Consider the following 24,013-nt stretch of genomic DNA (forward strand, 5'->3'; position numbering starts at 1 on the left):
CAGAGGTGCATTATGTTGGGGTTGGGTTGTTTTGAGGGAGGAGACCAGACAGTGAGGTCATCGGTCCATCGGATTAGGAAAGGATGGGGAAGGAAGTTGTCCATGCCCTTTGAAAGGAACCATCCCAGCATTTGCCTGAAGCAATTTAGGGAAATCACGGAAAACCTAAATCAGGATGGCCGGATGCAGGATTGAACCGTCGTCCTCCCGAATGCGAGTCCAGTGTGCTAACCACTGCACCACCTCTGTTGGTGGTGCACTATGCCACCTAGTATTTTCATACTACTGATCATTGTAGCTTTCAACTCAAGTTGTTGACTAACATTATTGGATGAGATCTTCTCTAGTTCTCCACATGCTATTACCTCCATCTGAAGGAACTATCAGAATCTGAACATTTACCTTAGTAAGAGTACAATGTGCATCAACGATAAAGCGCACCACCATAAATGGTTTGTTTCAGTCTTGTGTCCTCATAATTGTACAAAATAATTGAACTTTTGACATGTGTGTAGTCTACATATACACATACTCCACAAGCCACTTTACAGTGCATGGCAGAGGGGACAGTGTACCACTACTAGTCGTTTTCCTCTCCTGTTCCACTTTCAAACAGAGCACAGGAAAAACGACTGTCTATAAGCCTCCACATAAGCCCTAACTACCACCATCTCATCTTCGTGGTACTCACACAAAATTTATGATGGTAGCAGTAGAAGCATTCTGCAGTCGGCCTCAAATGCCGGTTCTCTAAATTTCCACTAAAAAGCTTTATGAAAAGATCATCATCTTCCCTCCAGGAATTCCCATTTGAGTTCATGAAGCATCACCGTAATACTTCTGTGCTGGTTGAATCTACTGGTAACAAACTGAGCAGCGCCTCTGAATTGCTTCGACGTCTTCCTTTAATCAAACCTGGTGGAGATCCCAAACACTTTAGCAGTACTTAAGAATGAGTCGCACTAGCATCTTATATGCTGTCTCCTTTATAGATGAGCTAAAGTTCCCCCAAATTTTCCCAACAAAATGAACTTTGGCATTTGCCTCATCTATTACCCATAGGGTCTGCAAAGACTAGATTAAGACTACCTATATTGAGCACACAGGTATTTACCTTATTGGTCATTCTTCCTATGTTCCATAAGCAAATGGCATGGGAAGAAACCCTAATATGTGGTACAATGGGCAATACCCTCTACCATGCACTTCACATTGGTTTAAAGAGTATAGATGTATAACAAATTTATTTATGTCATATCTGCGTGTGCTCTCTTTATGTCCACAAGATGACAGCTTCAATAAACCTACATGTTGGAGATAGAGATCTGGTGCATTACCTACCAAAGTCAGTCGAGAGCTACAACTGATGATTCTATCACACCGTAGCCTTTGGTAGCCAATGCTGAAACTGATTCAGTAGCACTATACTGACACTCTGCATTTGCATTATATTCTACAATATTTTTTACTCTTGTGTTTTTAAATAACCAAACAGGTTATGTACTTTCTTTTTCAATTTTCATACTCTTAAATCACTCTTGAAACATTGTCTCTCAATCATGGAGCCACCTTGTAATGTTTAAACTACTGGAAGCTAACAAATTCAGAAATAAAGGGATACTATCAGTTGGCATATATGTAGCTGTATTATTAGATTTTTCTCTTAAGATTTTAATTTATTAGAATACATATGAACAATTGGAAATACTTTTGAAACACTAACTGGAATATCATAGAAATCCAAGTAATCGAAAACAAGCAAAAATACGCTGAATGCTTACATCACAACAGTTGAAAGGTGCAAATTGCGTCTGCCAGCAGTGGGAAACTGTCTCAGATTTGTGTAACCAACTTTTCTCAAGAGAACAACAAGATTAGTCTTGTTATCACCTTCAATGCTTAGTTCTGTCAAATCTGCAAAAGAGATTAAACTGTGTACATAAAATAAGACAACCTTAATGACCAATAAACCATATTTATGACACAAAATGTTTCATGTTAACAGATACTTTTAATAAAATTAATATGATGAGCTGTGGTAAACAAAAAGGGGGGATGTCATACAAAGACATTAAAAATTTCAGAGCTTCAATATGAACACACAAAACAATTCTTGCTTGAGATAAGGCTTGTAACCCTTGCCCTGTAGACATGACATCAGCTAAACAAAAATTCATTGCCTGTGACTGTGTGTTTCTAATTAAGCTGCTCAAATGCCACAACATGAAACAAAATCACTACTGTTGAAGATTTTTAGACATGGCTCACTATTTCGTTTCAGCACTGAATGAAGAATATCTGCTTTGGAAATAAGGAAAATCACGTTAGCCGAAAAAGTTTAACAGAATCAATCATGCAGTAATACTAAAATTTCCTGAACAGATTTTTCAAGCAAAGTTTCAAACCCTATTACTGAATTTTCTGCCTATTTTACTCACCACTGTTTGTCAACAGCTCCATTCCAGGTTCCAGTAATTCCATAGCAGGTACCTCTAAACTCTCTTTACATTTATGAAGGCAGCTAAGAACTTCAGGTTTCTCAGTCTTATTTAGAAGTATTGATAAACCTGCTAGGTAGCCTCTGAAATGATGCTTCATCTTGCTGTCAGAACCTGGAGAACAAGATGCAGTCTGAAGTATATAATGAAAGTTTGAGTAAAAATATGTCACGGGGAAAATTCCAGCCAAGCTCACTTCATATCTGGGTTATTAAATGCTATATTTATTCCAGGAATGTCTTTCCTTGCAACCTATGATTCAAGGTATTAAAGAAATATCAACACATTTTATTGCTTTAGCAGCACTACTGCCTTTCTTAAACAACAGTAACTGCCGAGCAATGATACAGAAGGAGTGTTTTAACGAATTATCTGAAGACTTTCATGCAATATCAACCAATTTTGAGAACTAAACAGGAAACAGAACAATGCAAAACAATGGCAGAAGTGACACAGGAAAGCATCAATCTCAGTGACTTACAGACTATGAGGTTAATATTTCACTGAGATCAAAACAGTTTGGCATTCAACCAAGATCAAGAAAACTGCACACATGAGGTTGTGGATCAGCCAAGTGGAACGAGAGAAGTTCTTCAGCAAGAAGAGGAATCCTCTCTTTTGGCATTATTCTCTCTGAAATAATACAAATGTGTAATTACTAGCACTACCATTGTGACTCACCCTTATTCTGGGTTAAAGAAATGTGTTATTTGGGGCTTGCAAAACTATTTTCGGGACAACTCATGTCACCTGTAGTGATACTGTTACAAGGTACTGCAGCCAGAAGGTTGGTTTGCACACCGGCAGGTTGATTGTGTTCTATTAAGCATGAGGAACAGAAGAAATCTTTCTTCGTCCCTTACCAGTGGACTGTTTGATCCAGACCAAGATGTGGGATTTGTTACAAAAGTGCTACAGCTGAATATGGAATTACAAGCACAGTGGAACTTGCAATTCTTTTATATGCATAAGCATTGTTAAGCAAAGTGAGTATCAAATTACAAATCCAAAGGTCCAGGGTTGAATTTTGAGCCAGTCCTAAAATTTTTTTTGACACTAATTTTTTTTACATCTAGCAATATATTTGTTAATGTGCAAAATAGCATGTTGCACTGTAGTTCCAAGTTCACTTTAAACTGCAGGTTGTCTAATAACTGGCATACCACTTAAAATAATACCTAGCAAAGCACTCTGTTGTAAAATGGATTTCTGGGTTACAGGCTGCTTTACTTTTAAAAAACAATACTGGGAAAGGTACATTACGTGCTATGATAAAGATCTAGGAAACATATTTTAACTTATTTTGAAAGTCACTGGAAATGTTGTTTCAAAGAAGTAATTAATCCAATCCAGATCTTAATTCAGGGAAGTGGTTGACATACATTATGATACGAGGCCATCACAGCACAATTAGATTTTCCTTGTTGTTTGGGTCACATTAAGCACTTCCACAACTAACCATGCGATGACAAATATTGGAACTACTTCAGTGATAAACATCTCCTTTGTCACCACACAGTGAATGGCCACACGTCCCTAAACAGAGCTTACAGAATAGTCAGGCAAGGTTTTCCAGTTTGGTTTGTCTACCAGAGGATTTCTCAACATGTCTGGCAACCATTCTAATTGTTAGTATGTAAACAGCAGTAATCATAGGCCTTGCAAAAAGATAGAACCAGCAGAGAAGTGCAAGTAACTGAAGAAAGAATCAGTCTGAATGTTCATTTCTAAGGCAAAAGGTAATGTAACTTAGCACTGACTGTCTGAAAAGCTGAAATATTAAAAAAATTTACAAAGTTACATGGAATGTGTGAACTATGTGAGATCATCATAGACTCATGTACAGAAACTCGGTTTTGACATTTTTAAGGACATGAAACAAAGCTTACGGCACATAAGGTTGGGCAGAGTTACATTTAAAGCCCAAAAAGTTAATGTGGAACTACAGTTACATTTTCTACAGTAAGTAGGTATTATGAAAAACACTGTAGAAACTGGACTGAGTTATGGCCTAAGCATGCGGGATCTTTTCTGAGGCAATCTTGCATTAGGCTGCAGTTCCATTAAATACCTTTGATCATAGAAACATCTATGGTTTGCTAAAGTGGAAATAAACCATACTGTTTACAGGGAAGTCTAAATATTTCATTTTGGGTAACCAACTCCCATGCATTTAAATTACTGTGAGAAAACTATGTTTCCCAGGGTTTGGGAAGTAGAGACTGTCTGCAGTGTGCTTCTGGTGTAATTGATAGATTTTCGGGTGGTTGTGAGTGCATTCAGGTAGCAATAGTGCTTATGTAAGTGATGGCATAGTTAAAAATAAACATATCATTTACTTCTTATGACTATTATGCCTCATAAGGAAATCACACCTACCATATTTCACATGGACTGTGTGAATTATGACTGTGCAAACATTCTACTATAACAGCAGAAGAAGAAGAAGAAGAAGAGATGAGAAATTACAGTAATTTACAGGTTCAGATTCCACTTGTAAAGTTTTATCATCAGTATTTTATTTTTTCATCAAATGAGCTTAATGTTACCCATATCTGCTTAAATAAATATCTCAAATTGTACATTCCCAAACAAGCTTTTGTCAATCCCACCTGTATCTGGAGGTCTTACAATAATACCTCTCCATAATGATAAACTAAATGTATGTGTTTTATACACATTCTTGTCCCATTAATGTGACAACTGCCTACGTTGGACATCAACATGCAATAACCACTCTCCAACAACAGGTGGCAGCACTAGCAGTGGAGTGGTCGAATGATTCAGAAAACACTGCAGTTCTCATAAATAGGAAATTGAGTGATTTCCAAGTGATTCTCGATGGCACAATGGATCAACGTAAGTACACATTGACCTTGAGGACCCCTAATGCAGTATTTTTCCTCAGCACGGCGGCATCCATGACCAGGACAATGCAACATGTCACACAGCTCGTAGTGTGTGTGGTTCAAGGAGCATCAGGGTGCATTTACCATACTCCTCTGACCATCAAACTCCCCGTGGACTTTAACCAAAATCAGAATCTGTGGGAGCATCTCGATCAGGCAGCATGCACCACGGATAATCAACTGAGAAACGTAGCACAGCTGGCCACAGCACTGGAGTGAGTACAGGTACACATCACTGTCAGTACCTTCCAGAACCTCACTGGCACTCTATCTGCAGGTCTCGAAGTGGTCCACACTGCAAAAGGTGGTTATTCAGGCTTCTGACGGGTGTTCACATTAATCTGAGGGACATTGAATGTATGTATGTACCAGTTGGTTGCATATTTTATTATATTTCCAAGGAGTTTGAATTCTGTCCCTGGTTGGTGTAACAATTTTTATGGAAATTAATGAGACACTTTAACTCTGGCTAAGTTTAGCATAAGTTAAAAAAGGCAATATGCACTGTGGTTTTAAATCAGCATTAAACTCTCACACTCTGGGTAAATCAGTTCATTACTTGACGAAAGGAAAGCAATGGCATTGCAATACTAGACGAAAGTTCCCAGCATTGCACTTAGGTGTACAAACTGATCTTCAATTAGTGATTAATTTACTTTTACATGAAGTAACTTTATATGAAAGAACTGCTCTTGTAACTGCAATCTCACAAAACAGTACACAATCTGCAAAAACCTGGTAATACAGAGTTAGAAGTTCATCAACTTATTATATTAAACAATTTTAGTAGTGCTGGGCTGGGGAGTAACAATAGAACTGTCGACCTTACCTTGCCAGCATGCTCCCACAGTGAGTGTAGTATTGATGCCTTTTGTATGATGGAGTGGCCAATCATCTATGATTTCAGGATTCTTCTTCTCTGCTTTGAACATCTGACCATCCACATATAGGGTAATCTCAGGGAATTTTACAGACACTGCATAATGATGCCATTCATTATCACACACCTGATTAACAAGATTAAACAGTGCATATAACTGTATTGCCATGAAAATTTTAAGTATGCTGAAATCAATAAAGCTTTAGACATTTTACCTGTGTTTTAACCCCTAACAACACAAGTGGAGACTATTTGATTATTATTTTAAACGCAATCACATAACAAAAATAATACTAATTAGTTTTACACACAAATAGAAGCTGAGGATGGCCAATGTATGACTGGAATCAGTTATGATTGTTATATGATTGTATCTCAGATAACAAGAAGTGAGTAATACGTCCCAATAAACACATTGTCTGCCCCCCCCCCCACATAAATAAATTAATTTCAGACTCTTGTAAATTCTTTTCTCCAGATCTGACCTGAATATACATTAATTTATGAACTCCACTATATGTGCCTGTTCCTAAACCTTATTCAAACCTGCAAGACCACTACCTGTTACGCTGATATATAATAAAGGTTTCAAACGAAGTTTTTCTGCCACTATACAATGCTATGCTGTAGTTAATGCCATGCTAAGGTTAACTAACTAGGCTGAGATAAACTTTAAGCTGAAAATGATCACATCCATGAAAATAAAGAGTTTGGTGTTATAGCTCCATCTCACTTTCAACTCTGGGAAACACCAATTCTGAAGTATTTCTGTGTAATCTGAGATAATTAGATGGTTGCTAAAGAAAAAGAATGCATAACATAAATACAATGAAAAAATTGTACTGTAAGAATGTCAGACAATTACGTGTCGCAAATATAATTTAGTAGTTTTATAACACAAGGGCCCTTCCAGAAGTTTAAAACTTTTGCCTTGAAAAGGAAACTATTGCTATACATTTTGTGTATGGACTAGAGATCAGAAATAGAGTGAACACAAGTCTAATGTTGAGGGTTGCATACTTTATAAATCAAGGCACCATTGTTACACCATCAGTTCATTTCTGCTGTAGTTCTGCAAGTGGGACGAGTCAGAACTGTGTGCTGCAGCATACTTACCAACTCTTTCTCTCTTACTGAAGCATGCAGAAGTGTACAGCTAGTCATTACTTACTGTTAGTATGCAAGGCAAGTATATGATCTTGTTGCTGTAAAGTAGCATTAACAAGGCTTAACAACTAATTGTCAGGTTCAAATGGCCTTTAAATATGCTGTTTTTTGAGAGACAGTGAAAGGTGTAAGACAAAAATTAACTGAAGCAAAGTATACTATTGCAGATGTGTTCCATTAGGTGACGACTGAAGTCTGAAGTAAGTTTCATGCTGTAGTCCAAAAGTCACATGAAAAAACATACAAATTTCATCCAATGCATGGTCTCTCCATCCTAGATAAGTCCAGCTGGGAATAGCCCCAGAGAGGCAGGATGCAGAAGACAAAGCCTGACGAACCCAATTATATCCAAGAATCAAGAAAACCAAGAGAAAGAAGCAAGTAGAAGTGAGTGAGGGGTTAATGGGTGAAGGCAGGAGAGCTGTCCCACACACAAAGCAGCTGAAGGCCCCTGGGACACAATCATATGATGGGAGACGCACCCTCTGCATCTGACTGGTGCTTCCATACCCTCTGTTACCCCATGAAAATTAGTAACACAGACAAGTTGATAAATTCTTGTGAAAGAGAGCAATGACATTGAGACAGTAAACCAATGATAAAAAAGGGAAAGAAAGAATTAAAAAGGTGAGAGGGGCAGGAGCCAGGCTGGACCACCAGGGTCAGAGCAGGCAACAGGGCACTCCTCCAACGCCTCAAGGGTCCGACGAGGCTAATGTGCTTTATGTCACAGAGAGGAGAAGAAACTACTTTCACTGGCAAAACAAAACCCGATAAGCCACTTTGGTGTCATCTGCTAGCACCAGAGGTAGTACGTCAGCAAGTTTAAGGTTTTACCGTAAGGTGGCCAACTTAGGGCACTCCAGCAAGGTGTGGGCCACCGTCAGTGGATCCTCATTCCCAATGCTAAGCCAACAACAGTAGATTCCCTGCGAGAAGCATAGAAGGAAGACTGCCACATAGTAATGGTCTCCGTTATGGTTCACAGTTCATTCAGAGAAACCAGGGCACACCAATAAGGGTTCTAAGTCTCCAATTATTGACACCAGTTGGGGCACAGACTGCTCTACACTGTGTGTAGAACAAGTACCAAACAAGTCATATTTCAAGCCATTCTTATTTATTTTTCTTTTAGCTACCAATTTTGGCACATCACTGGTGCCATCCTTTGGCTCCTGTACGTGCTGTGCACACGTGTCACACAGAGCTTGTTGCGATACAACAGGAGCCATCAAATACATCCAGATTCCATGAGAATCTATGCACACTGTGAATGGAAGTACCACATAACTTGGTGTAATACACCAGGAGCTAACATAAAAGAATTTGGATTTCATAAATATTTTTTTGGAGTGGATACCCGAACAGTTCAACAGTAACAGTGTAGATGGCCAGTCAAAGACAACAGGTCAAAGATAACATGTTTTGGGCTGCCTTCTTCAGAAGAATATTCATGGAATCCAGATTTATTTGATGGCTCTTGTTGTATTGCACCAAGCTTGGTGGTACATCAATTCAGTTGCATAGGGGCATGGCAATGGCACCAGTGAAGTGCTGAAACTGGTAGCTTAAAGAAAAATAACTGATTGAAATAAAGCTGTTATTTGGTTCTTTTTCTACACACTGATCAGCAGCTGTCCCAAGTCAGTGATGGATCCTAGAAGGCTCTACAAAGCTCCAGTCCTGTCCTGTCTTGGTTATGGGAGTCTGGCATATAGCTCGGCATCATCTTCAGTGTTGCAGATGCTGGACTCTGTGCACCATTGTGGGGTCCAACTAGAAACAGGTGCCTTTTGAACCAGCCCAGCCTAATAGTGGAGGTGTGGGTACCCCTCCTCCCTCCCTCCTATCCCCTCCCTCCTTCCATTGCTTTAACGCAAACACCACACAGGGTATCTGCTCCAAACTACAGCTACTCCCATTGTCATCTCTTACAAGGGAGCAGTCACATAGGCCCCCATTTTGTCTGCCCCTTCCTCATATCTGTCTCAATCTACCCTTTGGACCAAAACACACTTGATCCCATTGTTTTTTGCCACCTGTATCTAGCCATCCTTTATGTATTTGTAGGTTCAAAAGTGTGCTTGAGCCCTCAGCCAAGTTCATTCTTGCACCGCCAAGACGTCCGCCGCTCGTGGTCTCGCGGTCGCATTCTCGCTTCCCAAGTACGGGGTCCCGGGCCTCGAGATGATTGGGCGTTTGTGCTGTCCTCCTCATTTCATCATCATTCATGAAAGTGGCGAGATTGGACTGAGCAAAGGTTGGGAATTTGTACGGGCACTGATAACCATGCAGTTGAGTGCCCCACAAACCTATCACCATCATCACTGCCAAGCCAAGATGTTCTTAATCGACAGTGACACCCCCAGTTTTTCTTCAGGCTATTGACCACTACTACACTGAACACCCATTTTTTGTGACCATCTATCTTCTTCTGTGGCCTCTAGCAAGCTGGACACTAAGTTGTTGACCCTCAGGTCACTTTGACATCCCAGGGAAGAACACACAGGTTGGCCTCCTTGGCTTTCAGGATACTGACTGTAGATGGGGGTACCGTTCACTATAGCTTCTCTAGAAAGCTCATGTACTTGCCTTGCGTACTAACAGTAAGTCATGACTAACCGTACACTTCTGCATGCTTCAGTAAGAGAGAAAGAGTCGGTAAGTATGCTGAAGCACACAGTCCTGACTCGTCATACTGGTAGCTAAAAGAAAAATAAATAAGAACAGATTGAAATATGACTTGTTTGGTTCTTGTTCTACACACAAAGTGTAGAGCAGTCTTTGCCCCAACTGGTGTTACTGAGGCAGCTTAAGAGTATTAAGGTGCAACTAGCATGTTTGCTTAAGTTGGCACAGATGGAGAAGCCACATCAACAAGGCACTGAAGACCAGTCCCAAAAAGTGGTCAAACTCCACCACACTGATCAACTAGTCGTTGAGTTAGAGTTGTGGGTGCGGATGTACAGTACAACAGTGACAGAAGTGCACAATGCATGTCTTGGTGGCTGAAAACCGGAAACCAGGGTGAGAGCCCAGAACTGCACCTTACATGTGTCATCCTACAGTGTAATTCCACAGTTAAGGAGCAACAGTAAATACATAAATCCATCAGCCCACAGGAAAAGTATCACTGTAGACACCACAGCTGCAGCTAGGTTATTTATAGCCACTAGAAAGAGCAGCCACACTACGGAGATCTGTGGGACCCTATTCTCTTGTATATGTGGGATACAGCGATTAGCATCAACTTTAATTCTATAGTGTGACAAGAAGTTTTCGACAAAAATCTGGAGCAGACCCCTGAGACTCCACTCGTGTAGGGTAATGAGGATGCAGTGATGTCATGTGATGTCATAAGCCTTTTGCAAGTTGAAGAAGATAGCAATGTGTTGATGCTAAGCAAAAGCTGACTGGCTAGCAGACTCAATTCAGACCAAATTGTCAGCAGTAGAACAGCCTTGGCAAAAACCATCCTGGGATGGAGCCAAAAGACCATGAGACAAAGTACCAACACAGATGCTAGCTAGCCATATGTTTGAGCAACTTGCAGATAATATTAGTGAGACTAAATGAGTGATAGATAGTGACAGGAAAATTTCATGATAACAATAATGCAAAAAGCAACATGAAATTTGTGGTTTTCAGTGAAATAATGTGACATGGCAATTTTTCCGAGACACGGAAAAATTTTTAATTTTGCCATAAAAAAATTTATAAATCTGAGGACAGCTGCTACCAATATTTGTAAATGATAGTTACTGAATGTTAAAAAACCACTGAATACAAAAATACGGTTCAAATAGAATCTGTCGAAGAAATACAAAAATTGGGAAAAAATAGCACCGAATTTGGCAAAATTATAACAGCAAATACGGCAAAAAGGAGAACACTGAATTTAGTAAAAAACACCGATTTTGCACAAGTAGCACTGAGTTTGACAAAAATATGAAACCAAATGCATAAAAAACAACACCGAATGTGGCAAAAAAACCAAATTTTTGCAAAACAATGATGAGAGTTTGGCAAGAAAACTGCACTTGGAAAAAAACTGCATTTGTCCATTTTTGACACCGAATGTGGGGGAAAAAACACCAAATATTGCAAAAAAACTATTATATATAAAGAAGAATGTACACTTGTTTATTTGTAATTCATACAAATCTACAGTTTTACTCCAGTTTTCATGAAATTTTGCACACTTGACTTTCAAGATGAGAGGAAGATCACTGTCTAAATAATATTTCGTCATCTAAATATGTATGTAATCTATAAAGGGAAAATGTTGCCACCAAAACTCTCTGAAAATTCTTGATCCAATTTATTTCAAATTTCTACACGATCCCCTAATGAACATTTGGACACAAATAAGCTATATGTTTTTTTAACATACACTAAGGTAAAAATGAAAGTCAAGGTATAGATAATGCACATATATAAATGTCAGCAATAAGCACATATATTAGATGTCAGTACTATCACGCACACACAGTATGAAAGGGCAGTGCATTGGCAGAGCTATCATTTGTACTCCGGTGATTCATGTAAGGAGGTTTCGGGCACGATTATAGCTGCATGATGGGAATTAACAGACTGAGTGCAGAATGGTCGTTGGAGCTAGATGCATGGGTCATTCAATTTCAGAAATCATTAGGGAACTCAATACTGCAAGATATACAGAGTCAAGAGTGTGCAGAGATTACCATATTTCAGGTTTTACTTCTCACCACAGACAATGCAATGGCCGACAACCTTCACTTGACGACCAAGAGCAGTGGTATGTGCATAGAGTTGTCAGTGCTACCAGACAAGCAACATTGCACGAAATAGCAGCAGATGTCAATGTGAGACAATTGCATCCATTAGGACAGTGCTGCAAAATTTGGCATTAATGGGCTATGGCAACAGATGACCAATGCAAGTGAATTTTCTAACAGCATATCGCCTGCAGTGCCTCCCTGGGTTTGCGACTATATTAGCTGGACCTTAGGTGACAGGAAACAGCGACATCATCATGCGAGTCCCGATTTCAGTTGGTAAGAGCTGAGGGTATGGTTTGAGTGTGGCGCAGACACCCAGGAAGCCATGGACCCAAGTCATCAGCAAAGCACTGAGCAAGCTGGTGGTGATTCCATAATAGTGTGGGCTGTGTTTAAATGGAACGGACTAGATCCTCTGGATGTTTGGCTACTTGCAAATCAACTGCAGTCATTCATGAATGTCATGTTCCCAAACAATGGTGAATTTTTATGGATGACTATGTGCCACGTTACCGGACAACAATTGTATGTGATTGGTTTGAAGAACATTCTGGACAATTCGAGGAATGATTTGACAACCTGGATTGCCCGACAGGCGTCCCATTGAACATTTATGGGACATAATTGAGAGGTCAGTAGGTGCACAAAATCATGCACCAGCAACTCTTTCACAATTATAGACACAGTATGACTCGGTATTTCTGCAGGGGATTCCAACAGCTTGTTGAGTCCATGCCCTGCCATGCCGAGTTGCTGCACTATGCTGGTCAAAAGGAGGTCTGAAACGATATCAAAAGGTACCCCATAACGTGGCACATGAATGTACATATAAAACATATAGAATGAGATTACTCTGCAGTGGAGTGTGCGCTGATATGAAACTTCCGGGCAGATTAAAACTGTGTGCCGGACCGAGACTCAAACTCTTGACCTTTGCCTTTCGCGGGCAAGTGCTGAAGTTTCATATCGGTGCACACTCCGCTGCCGAGTGAAAAATCTCATTCTGGAAACAACCCCCAGGCTGTGGCTAAGTCATGTCTCTGCAGTATCCTTTATCCCAGAGTGCTAGTGCTGCAAGGTTCGCAGGAGAGCTTCTGTGAAGTTTGGAAGGTAGGAGACGAGATACTGGCAGAAGTAAAGCTGTGAGGACGGGGTGTGAGTCGTGCTTGGGTAGCTCAGATGGTAGATCACTTGCCCACGAAAGGCAAAGGTCCCGAGTTCGAGTCTCGGTCCGGCACACAGTTTTAATCTGCCAGGAAGTTTCATAAACATATGAACGACAGAAGTTGTTACCGATCATTTTGAAAAGTACTTGACCAATTTACTTCATATTTCTACATTCAGATGAAAGAATGAAGATAATTAACAAAAAATTAAATGACTGAGCAAAGAAATACCTCATCAGAAACTGACTAATTCCTTACAATTACTGTCGCAATACTCGTATTTGAGAACGATAAGACACTACTAAATTGCACACCAAGTGAAAGCTCGAGAATTTGACAGAAAAACGACTGTAAATACTTATTTACTGATTAGTTGCTATTGTTACATATGACATAACAAAGAAGATACTTTACTCTGTGTTTCATGGTTAATTTTATTAGTAACACACTCAACACCAAGCCCATAGATTCTACGGGCAGCATGCCCTTCCAAAACTGCCAAGCCCTCAGGTTCTACGGGCCAGCGTATTTTGCTAATCTCATCCGAGAGCTGCAGTAGTGATAATGACATTACGTATAGTGCTGCTGTTCCTTCCACAAATGAATGTGATGCTGGTCCAGTAATAACAGTCAACACAACTCAGAGACAAATTCTCGCAGACACTGACTGCTTGAGTTCAGTGCTTGATTGAGTTAGTATAGTCATAACTGATGACATAAAGTAACTGCAGTCACAAATTAATCTCTATGCATCACAAACAATTGAAAGAAACATTATTCAGTACTCAGTTCCTGGAAGCCAGTTTCTCTTGCTGAAATTAGATGCTTCTTGGGCATTGTGTTTCATACGAGCATGCCACGTAGGCCAAAATTACCATATCACAGGAGCACTAACAATGTTGCCAGCTGTAACTTTTGTCCACAGGTAACGAGTCTTTACGTTTCGTGCAGGTATTGTCAACTCTGATCAAAAGAAACCAGGAGAACAAAGCTTTTATATAGTTTTCAAAGTGCTTCCTTGCTACACAATAATTTGAATGAGAGATGCGTTCCAACTTATTGCCCTCCTGAAAAACTGACTACTGATGAAAGTATATGCCCATTTCATGGCCGAGTCAGTTTGTGTACTTCCATGCAGAATAAATCACAGAAGTATGGATTGAAGTCACACAGGCCTGCTGAAGCAAACAGAGACTACGTCATAAACTTCGAAGTTTACGCTAGAAAACACAACAGTGATGACAATTCATCTTCAACAGTTGTTATGAGGTTGATGTCTAGCGGCAATTGCTCGAACAAAGGACATAATGTTTATTTAGATAGATTCCATTCTAGTCCAGAACTCTCTGAGCAGTTATCTCGCGAAGGTATCGGTACTGTAGGGACTGTGAATAAAAGCAGAAAGTCAATGCTTAGAGATCTATTTACAGCTAAATTGAAGAAGGGTGAAATGACAGAAAGATGAAAAGGAAAAGTCTTGGCAATGAAGTGGTAGGACACACAAAGGATGTATATTCATTGTCCACAAGACTGTAGCCACTTTTGCATCACACACAAAAAGGAAGGGAGTTGAAGTAATGAAGCCACTTCAAATCTTAGATTATAAAATGACCAAGGTTGGAGAGTACCTTTGAGACTAGCAGCTGCAGTACAATACGTTCATGCACAGAACTGTAAAACTGTGGTGGAAGCTATTTTTAATTTGCTCTTACTATGAGTATTGAATGCATTTTGACTACACAATTCCTTTCAGACCAAGAAGATTACAATAACTGATTTCATTACACACCTTGCTACACAGATGGCTCAACATCATACGGCAATAGCTCCAAAAAAACCAAAACAGACCTGTAGGCAAACTGATAGAGACATTTTCTGTAACATTTACCATCCACAAGCAAAATATATGCCTCTCATATATGTCATGTCTCTTCTTCAAAACCACAGAAAGAATGTGGAAAAGTATCTTCCAAGGAGACACATTATTAGTGCGAAGAGTGCTCTGTGGTGTTATGCGTGGAATGCTGTTATAAAATATTCCATACCAAAAAGCAGTACGATTCCACATAGAATGTGCTATTGTAGTTAAATATGATATTCATCACTGATCATTATGTATTTATAAACTCATTTACTCCACTTATTGGGCCAGTACACAGACTGTTAAAATCCACAGTGCCCTACAAACACAAAGGTAGGTTTGGATATAGTACCAACAAATGTCACTAGATTGGAGGCCGATCAAAAGATAGAACAGAAGCCAAGATTTGCTGAACAGTAACAACCTGTTTGAACAGTTCGAGTCATACTTAACCAGTGATACCTGAGCTCAAACAACAGAACACAAATTCTCTAGGAACACAATGAGATTCTTAGATAGTGCAACTTACCACCTTTCCATGCATAATTTGTTGCATGCCTTTGACACCGAATGATTCAAATATGCCAACTTAAAGTGATTGCAGTTTCCCATGTGGCTCGCACTGCCAGACTTTTGCGACATGTCAACTTGCACTTGAAAACGGTTACAGCTAAAATCGTGACTCTGTGAAAGGAATTTACATTTAAAGGGTGGAAAACTCTTACAAAAAGGTTATGTACTTAGTGGGAATGCCTCAAGCCCACGATCACGCTTGGGAACTTGTGTACTCACTCTTTTCTGAGTGAGTCGCATCCACTTGTACCCGACGACAGACTCTAGTGAGAAGTGGGCACAGGCGGGGACTTTAGGGTCGAGGCTACGAGCACAATGGGACAGCAAGTTTGGAAATGCTGCCACAGGACTCGCTGGAGAGTTTAAAGAGAGCATATGGAACTCATTTCTGATTTCTAGTACACACAGTATATATACGAGTCTCACCTATTTGTGATAAAAACCATTTACTTCTTTTCTTTAAAGAAAAATGAAAAGTCGTATTTCCTATGTAAAGAATAATGGATTTTCTTTCAATAACATTAATATAGCAAGTCTTTGTATACTGCAGAAAAATTTCAGCTAGTGACTTGGAAAATTGTTGGGATTATTATTTCATTTGCTTCTGCTTGCTCGAAACTCAATGATACTCATCTAACCTTAAGTTAGTTGATCTATCAAACACACATTAGTATAAAATTATAAAATAATATCCCTGTACTACAATAGTTTATTACAAACCTTTTACTCACTTGGCCTGCCTATTCAAACAACACACACAAAAATTATGAAGAATGGTACACACCTGAGATAATTTCCACCTCCACTCCGCCGGTCTAAATATATTGAGATCTCCTTCAGAAAAGTCTCGACGAAGAAGTAAGATTAAACGGCAGTTCCGGACGAACAAAGCATAATGGTGTCTATTCATATCTGTAAATGAAAGTAATTTCAGATTGAGATATATTGTATACAAACCTTCAATAAATTAATATGGTTAATTGAACAGTAAGGTCATTAACTTTATTTTTGTAAGACCTTAAATGTCTTTGGAATGATTGTATTGTCTCTGACACCTTTTTGGCTATAATGTCTTACGTCTTCTGAGAAAGTATCTTCTAAAAAGACAATTCATGAATTTATAGATACGAAAAAAAAATTCTGACATACTTAGTAAACAATTTCAATTTTCAGTTCCTGCTGTAACAAGAGAGAGAAATACAGCAAAGCACAACACATTAAGCGATATTGTAAATCATTTGAGGAAATTATCATTTATATTATCCACTTTGATATATGCCTAGTGAAAAGTTCTCACCCTGTGAGTGAAAGCATATTTCATGAGTAAAAACTCCAGTTCACTTTATCCACATCTATAAACTATCCACATACAACATAAGACGTAACTGTGTCAATGGACAGCAATGTTTTCCAAGTGCATAGGTCTTCACATGTAGGAATAGATGGTAGCCAGCAGGTGCTGAATCTTGAATATTGAGTGCATTTTTTTAATACTACCTCAATTTTTCCAGAACAAAAATCCTTTTTTATCCCAGAAAATTTTGGTCATAAACTTAATGGTAGATTAAGTTGATAGCTTCTCTTTCCACAGGGCTATTGGCTTATTACAGCTCATTCACTACCATATTGGCACAAAGCATTGGTGAATCTTTTTAAGCAGCATGAATGATACTAAGAAATTGATTTTTTGATTTGATTTTTGCCAGTATTCAATAAATGTAGCACCTATCTTACACAAAGCTTTCTTGTAGATAATTCTTCATGTAAAATATACAACTCTCCTCTAATATCCCTAAAGCTCAGGTAATTCACACACTTACACTAATTACCCTATACCACATTGCACACCTAATCATAATTTTTGTCTCATTGAATCTTCTGTGGATTTTCGAAGATAATGGGCACATATGCATTTTGCCAACCATACCTTGAAGACTGGAAGTGTAGTAGCAGATTCCTCTTGTAACTTCAATTATTTTACACTGGTGTGATTGCCCAAGCCGAAGAATTATATGACAGCATTACACACACACACACACACACACACACACACACACACACACACACACACACACACACACACACACACCAAATACTTTAAGAATAATAATTTAAACAACTAAGACAGTCGACACATGTTATGAAGCTAGACATCTTTCTTATCTATTATTTTTTTTTATTACATGTACCCAGAAGGACTACTATGGTAAATTTTGTTTTTGAAAGCAATGTTACATAATTACCTGACATTTTCAGGGCAGTAGTTTCTGTATCAATGTAAAAAACTTCCAAAATAGATGTTTTATAGCCCACATTACTGTTGATACATATCCTGATTACTAGTTTCAGCGAAGTTATATTGCTATCTTCCGATCACAGTATACATGAATTATAAAGCCCCTACATGTGGCGCATTGCCACCTGGCCATTGTAAACATGGATATAAACTCACAGAAAAGACACTCCACTGTAACACTAAGTACACTAAAATAAAAGCCGTAACTCTATCAGCAAGGCACAGAGGTGTCAAATACATCAGATAGAGTACATCCACTGTTGCCACACTGTGTGTTAACTAGCTCCACGTTATCAACATACACACATCTGACAGCAGTGGATGTGTTCTTTCTGATGTACTTCACACCTTTGTGCCTTGCTGATATAGTTATGGCTTTTATTTTCATGTACTCAGTGTTGCATGGGAGTTACTTTTCTGTGTGTGTACCTTCATGTTTTCAATGGCCAGATGGCACTGTGCCACACTTTTGCTTTATAATTCACATGTCTGATGACGGCAATACAACTTTGCTGAAACTAGTAATCACGATATGGATCAACAGTAATCTGGGCAATGAAATTGCTATTTTAAAAGCTTTTTTACAATGTTAAATACATTTCATTAACACAACTCTATTGTCAAAGAAAGTTCTTTGATAGTTTTATGGTTATAATCTTAATATCTTTTGGAGTATCACATTTGTATAGGCACAACATTGGATTGTTTGACGAATTTCTTCAACAAAATTTAGATCTTGTATATAATTTACATTAAAAATCCAAATTCAAAGATATTACTTGTTTTATTTGCTCAAAGATTAACATTGCAGAAACTGTGAATACATGGCGCAGACTGATCTGACAAGCTATTCATCATCAAACAGCTTTCCTACAACCAGCATGAACACTACCTACTAAATTCAATGTCTTTCATGCTATGACACCACAAAAATGTTAATGAATTTTAAATAGTTTGCATCATCAATTGCAACATTATAAAATATTTAATGATAAATTAGCAATATCTTTTGATGAAATATCAACTGAATAACAACATTATGATAAGCTCACAGATGGTTATATTAAGACACTTGAAAGAAAAATTACTTCAACACAGTTTTAAGCCAGTATATTACTGATCAGTGCAGCAACAGCTGGTTATTCAAATAAAGTTAATGAAATTAAAATGACATACTATGGTCATCAGCTGAGCAGAGTATGTGCTCCTTGACATGTTTATCCTGGTCAGGATTTTGTTTGTGCTTCATCCATGTTGCAATAGTGAAAACAGGAGATAAATTATGGTCCATGACATCAGAAGGAATAGTCACGGCAGAGCTAACACCATCAAATTCAAAAATCTGATCTGACTCTCTTCCTTCATCTGTTGGGAGAGACTTTGTCCATTCAGATCCTATTCCAGGACTTGGCAACAAATCAATACTTTCCATACTTGCTCCTGCAAATATTTTAACATTATTAAATGTGTATTATGAACAAATAGCAAATATTAAAATTAAATAACTGACACCCAAAAGACATTTTATTACACAATTACTTTTACGATAATAGTTGTCCACAAATTACATGGTGACAGACCACCACCACCACCACCACCACCACCACCACCACCACGTGAAAACAATTAGTGTGTATAGGGGTCCTATAAAGATATGCACAATACATCGATTTTAGTGATAGGTAAAATGTACATGAAATTTAAAAAAAGAAACAGTAAATAGGCTGGAAATGGGCACGGAACATGGAGAAGGACCTCAGTTTTGTTTAGTATAAGTCTGAGCTTATATAAATTCGAGATGGCAACCACATAATAAAGATATCTACTCAATCAATTAGTATTTTGTGTTACTTGAGTTTCTAGCTAATACACTGCAGCTTATGTAACAAATCATCTGGCTAATTGAAGACAAAAGAGCACCTCTCATCTTTCACCTTAACTGTGATGATAACTCCTGTAGGAATACACTACTGAATCAAAACTATCACAGGACAACATTCCTTTATTGTACTTGCTCATAGCACTTAAAAAGAGTGTTACACCATAGCATAAGCTGCAGTGCAACAGTTCATTAACTAACTAATTATTCCACACACTCATCTCACCTACAATTTCCACCTGCAACAATAAAAGGGTAGTAGTGTGGGATGCTCTTTAAATACACAGAACTGTGAATACCGTTCTGCTCGAAATATTCAAAACTGGCACACCATGTCTTACACGACTGTGATCTACACACTTAAATGAAATGTTAAGGCCAGAACCAGGACTATAGTTCAAATTTTCAGGCTGAGTGCTTAACAATAATTTACTCCCTATGTTTTCAGTATCCTGGTTATATAAAGAGAGATACTATGGACTCAAACATTTTTTCCAATAGTATCTCCACATAAAAATAAAAACATTTCTGCTTTTTGAAGTTTTTGGACAAGTAGAGATAATGCTTCAGTTACAGATTAAAAACAAGAAGTTCAAATCACACATTATGTCTTATGTTTGCACATCTTATAGTCAACAAAAATTTCAAAAAATTTAAAAGTCAACTTACACTATTGGAAGTATTTCTGACATGACAATTTGTGTTTCAGGGTTACACTCAGTATTAGTTTCTCTAAAAGTTTTACACTGCTGCTTTCAAACAAAGAAACAAAACAATTTAGGTCTTTATTAAGTCTTCACACCAACTGCACATAATAAATAACTGCCACTAAAGGTGCATCTAAAATTTCTGCTTTACCCGTTTTAGAAAAGCACTAGAAGTTACAATTACCTGCAGTCACAATAGGTTTAAAAACACCATAATTTAATTTCCCATAATTTGTAAAGGAACTCAACATGTACCATGTTTGGACTAATTCTGTTTTGGAGGCTTAAAAACTTACAAATGAGACCTCTGATGATGTATTAGTAGTAGAGCAAGTTTTATTTTACGAAAAACTTTTTGCATACATACCACAAAGTTTACGTTGGCTCTGAACAGAGTACGTGTCTCTGTCACATCCCTTTCCAATATGAGAAGTAGCAAGACTAAGTTTGGCCTCAACACTTCTAACATTGCAGGGCACATCACACAATTCTAAATCAGCATCAGGAAACAAATCCTGTCGACCAGTTCCAGGTGCGTAGTCTATTCTTTCAGGGATACCTACAATTATACACACATTATATGTAAAACTATAAACCAATTACTTAAATTTGAAGACAACCCACTGATTGAGGTATACGTATATTTGGAAACAAAACTAATCACTATTTGAAGTCTAGCAAAGATTTATGGTGAAACTAACTACTTTTAGAACTATGACAACCATTACACACTCTAAGAGAATTTTTCTCATTTAAATATCTTTTAGTGCTAAAGATAAAATGACTGTTACACAGTCATGAAATTCTGAAGACGTTTCATTGAAACAGAACTCACAGTTGATGGGAAGGTGAAAATTCATTTACAATGTGCAATAATATAAACAGGAAAACTTACCTTTCCATCCAAGTTTGCACACTCTATTCACTTTTATTGTTACCATGACAGGCACAGATTGTTTCATGCCACAGTCATAAGCAACAACAGATAGAATATGGTTGTGACTTCGTTCATAATCTAGTGGTTCTGTGTTACGAATTGCTCCTGCAAATTGCAAGAAACATTTAGTGCCTATACAAATGCCGTGCTTATAAATCATAATACAAAAGAGAGAGAGAGAGAGAGAGAGAGAGAGAGAGAGAGAGAGAGAGAGAGAGCAGGGGAGAGGGGGTTCCGACTTATCCACATGTAATATTAAGGCCATGAACTATACTTTTCATGACAGATCACTCAGATGACTAGATTAATGTATACTACTCAAATTTAAATTTGACATCATTAGCGCTCTCCAAAATCAATATTACAGTGGGTTACGGAAAAAAAAAAACATACCTTCATTATCAATGGTGAAAGGCTGGTCATTTGTCAGGATTTCATATTTGCAAACATCTCCATATTTTGGGGTACAGTCCCTATCAGTTGCTTCCACACGAACTATTTCTTCATACAATCTACCTTCGTCGACCTGATTTACATATGAAGGCTCCAAAAATGTTGGTGGGTACTCATTAATATCCACAACTGATATATGAACTGTGGCACTAAGAAAATTAATTTAATTAGTTTCATATTCAACAGATGATTTTATAGTCACATCACAAATTATTTTGTAAATATGGTTCATGCTCATCTTTTATAAGTTTTTTTAAGAACATACAGATGTGAATCAGTAACTCCTAACCACCACCTTTTACACATCACAATTTTTTCCAGAACAGGAGTAGTCAAGGGGGGGGGGGGGAATTTTTTTTTTTTTTCCAAATTTTACTTCGCCTTTTGTCATAATTTTTATCTCACTGGGTAAAAGATCAAAAATTAGTTACAGCATTGTGCACAGCATTTTGTGCAAAGATAACATTAATACCATGTAATGGATGCCATTTTTTTCTTTTGGTACAGTAAGTACTTATTCAACAGTGTTTATAATTACAACTATCTAATATTTACAGTGAAAACTAAGGCTGCATGCACTGCAAATACTTCACATGTAATGGAGCAAACTTGGCTTCAGTGGTATCATACTAGAAAGATTATGGCGAAACTAGGATCGTCATTTGATTAGAGACTGATAGTAACCACATAATGCCAAGTATCAGTACTATAAATAATTAGTTGTGTCAGTAGGGAATAACAGAACCAGAATCTTTAATCTGAACAAGTGGTTCTCACCTATAAACTTTAAGGCTTAAGCCATCTGTTAATGTTATTTGAACCTTTCAAGATGGTACATTGCATGCTCACGTCTAGCCTACTGGCATTAGATTATGTGGCTAACAGGAACAGGAATGCAGTTTTATTTAAATTACTCTAGTGAAGGAATTATTTGTCAAAAATAATTAAAATTTCGGATATTGTTGACAACAGACCTCTATTGTGCTTCAAACACACACAATCACTTAACATGAACCTTCAGTGCGATACAATTGGAAGCAATCATTGAAACAAAGCCTATAATACAGTTTTCTTCCTGTGGGTTTCCAGCAGTTTTGTTACAAGATGCTACCTGATGTTTACACGTGCACATTCCTTTGCCTTTCACTGGCTTGATAAACAATAAATACACTATGCACTGAATTATTTATAGCCTTTCAAATATTTTCATGTATCACTTTACACATTTTTTTCTTTCTGTAGACAGAATTTATAGTTCCCGATTTATTGCGACTCTCGCACTTCCAGAAAAAGATCTTAATGGTGCGTCAGCATAGAAATGCCTACACTTTGCAGTGTTGCCTGTCATTAGTAGATGCAGAGTATCACAGTTTTACATGTTAAACTGCAACTGTTGTGATTATTACGATTGGGTTATCACCAATGCAGGTGCTCATGATGTGCAAGTGCCTATGATGATTCCTGGCTTGAGTGTTAACAATTAAATACAGGGGGTTAAGGATACAGGTACAGATATTGTGATCACTGGTACCATAATTTTTATTCACTTCAGTGTGTTAGTTGTTTTTTCCTCTCTGGCTTCCCACAAACACGTCACAATTTATTACCAGATGTTTTCTGCACAGTTGTAACTGCACAGCAAAGTGGACTATGCTTGTCAATATATATTTTGCATTCACACTTTAATAAATATCTGACCTGTAGCCCACAGGTAAAATTAACATTTAACCTCCACCGGTTGCACTGTTGTACTTCGCTCATTTTCACTGCCCATCATTTCCGGTCAACTTTTCTGAATATTGGTGCCAGATATCATCATGACAACCTTCTTGCCACCTGCCCCTCCCCACCCCTTACTTGCGGTGTTTTTCTGCTTTCACATCAGTACACATCTAGTTGCTGTAAGGAACACAACATGTGATCGGTA

General features: G+C 38.1%; 1 protein-coding gene across 1 annotated transcript in view; it reads right to left on the minus strand.

Moving 5' to 3' along the window:
• LOC126248058 (calsyntenin-1) overlaps positions 1-24,013 on the minus strand; it is an 87,069-nt gene that overhangs the window by 41,071 nt on the left and 21,985 nt on the right. The window contains exons 4-11 of the mRNA XM_049948696.1: positions 22,027-22,235; positions 21,592-21,738; positions 21,064-21,255; positions 19,287-19,550; positions 16,599-16,726; positions 6,237-6,414; positions 2,439-2,612; positions 1,782-1,914 (exon numbers count right to left, since the gene is read on the minus strand). Of these exons, the coding sequence (XP_049804653.1) occupies positions 1,782-1,914; positions 2,439-2,612; positions 6,237-6,414; positions 16,599-16,726; positions 19,287-19,550; positions 21,064-21,255; positions 21,592-21,738; positions 22,027-22,235 (1,425 nt within the window). The remainder of the gene's footprint in view (positions 1-1,781; positions 1,915-2,438; positions 2,613-6,236; positions 6,415-16,598; positions 16,727-19,286; positions 19,551-21,063; positions 21,256-21,591; positions 21,739-22,026; positions 22,236-24,013) is intronic.

The sequence above is a fragment of the Schistocerca nitens genome, chromosome 3, assembly GCF_023898315.1.
Source record: "Schistocerca nitens isolate TAMUIC-IGC-003100 chromosome 3, iqSchNite1.1, whole genome shotgun sequence".
In the NCBI taxonomy this organism is placed as follows: Eukaryota; Metazoa; Arthropoda; class Insecta; order Orthoptera; family Acrididae; genus Schistocerca; species Schistocerca nitens.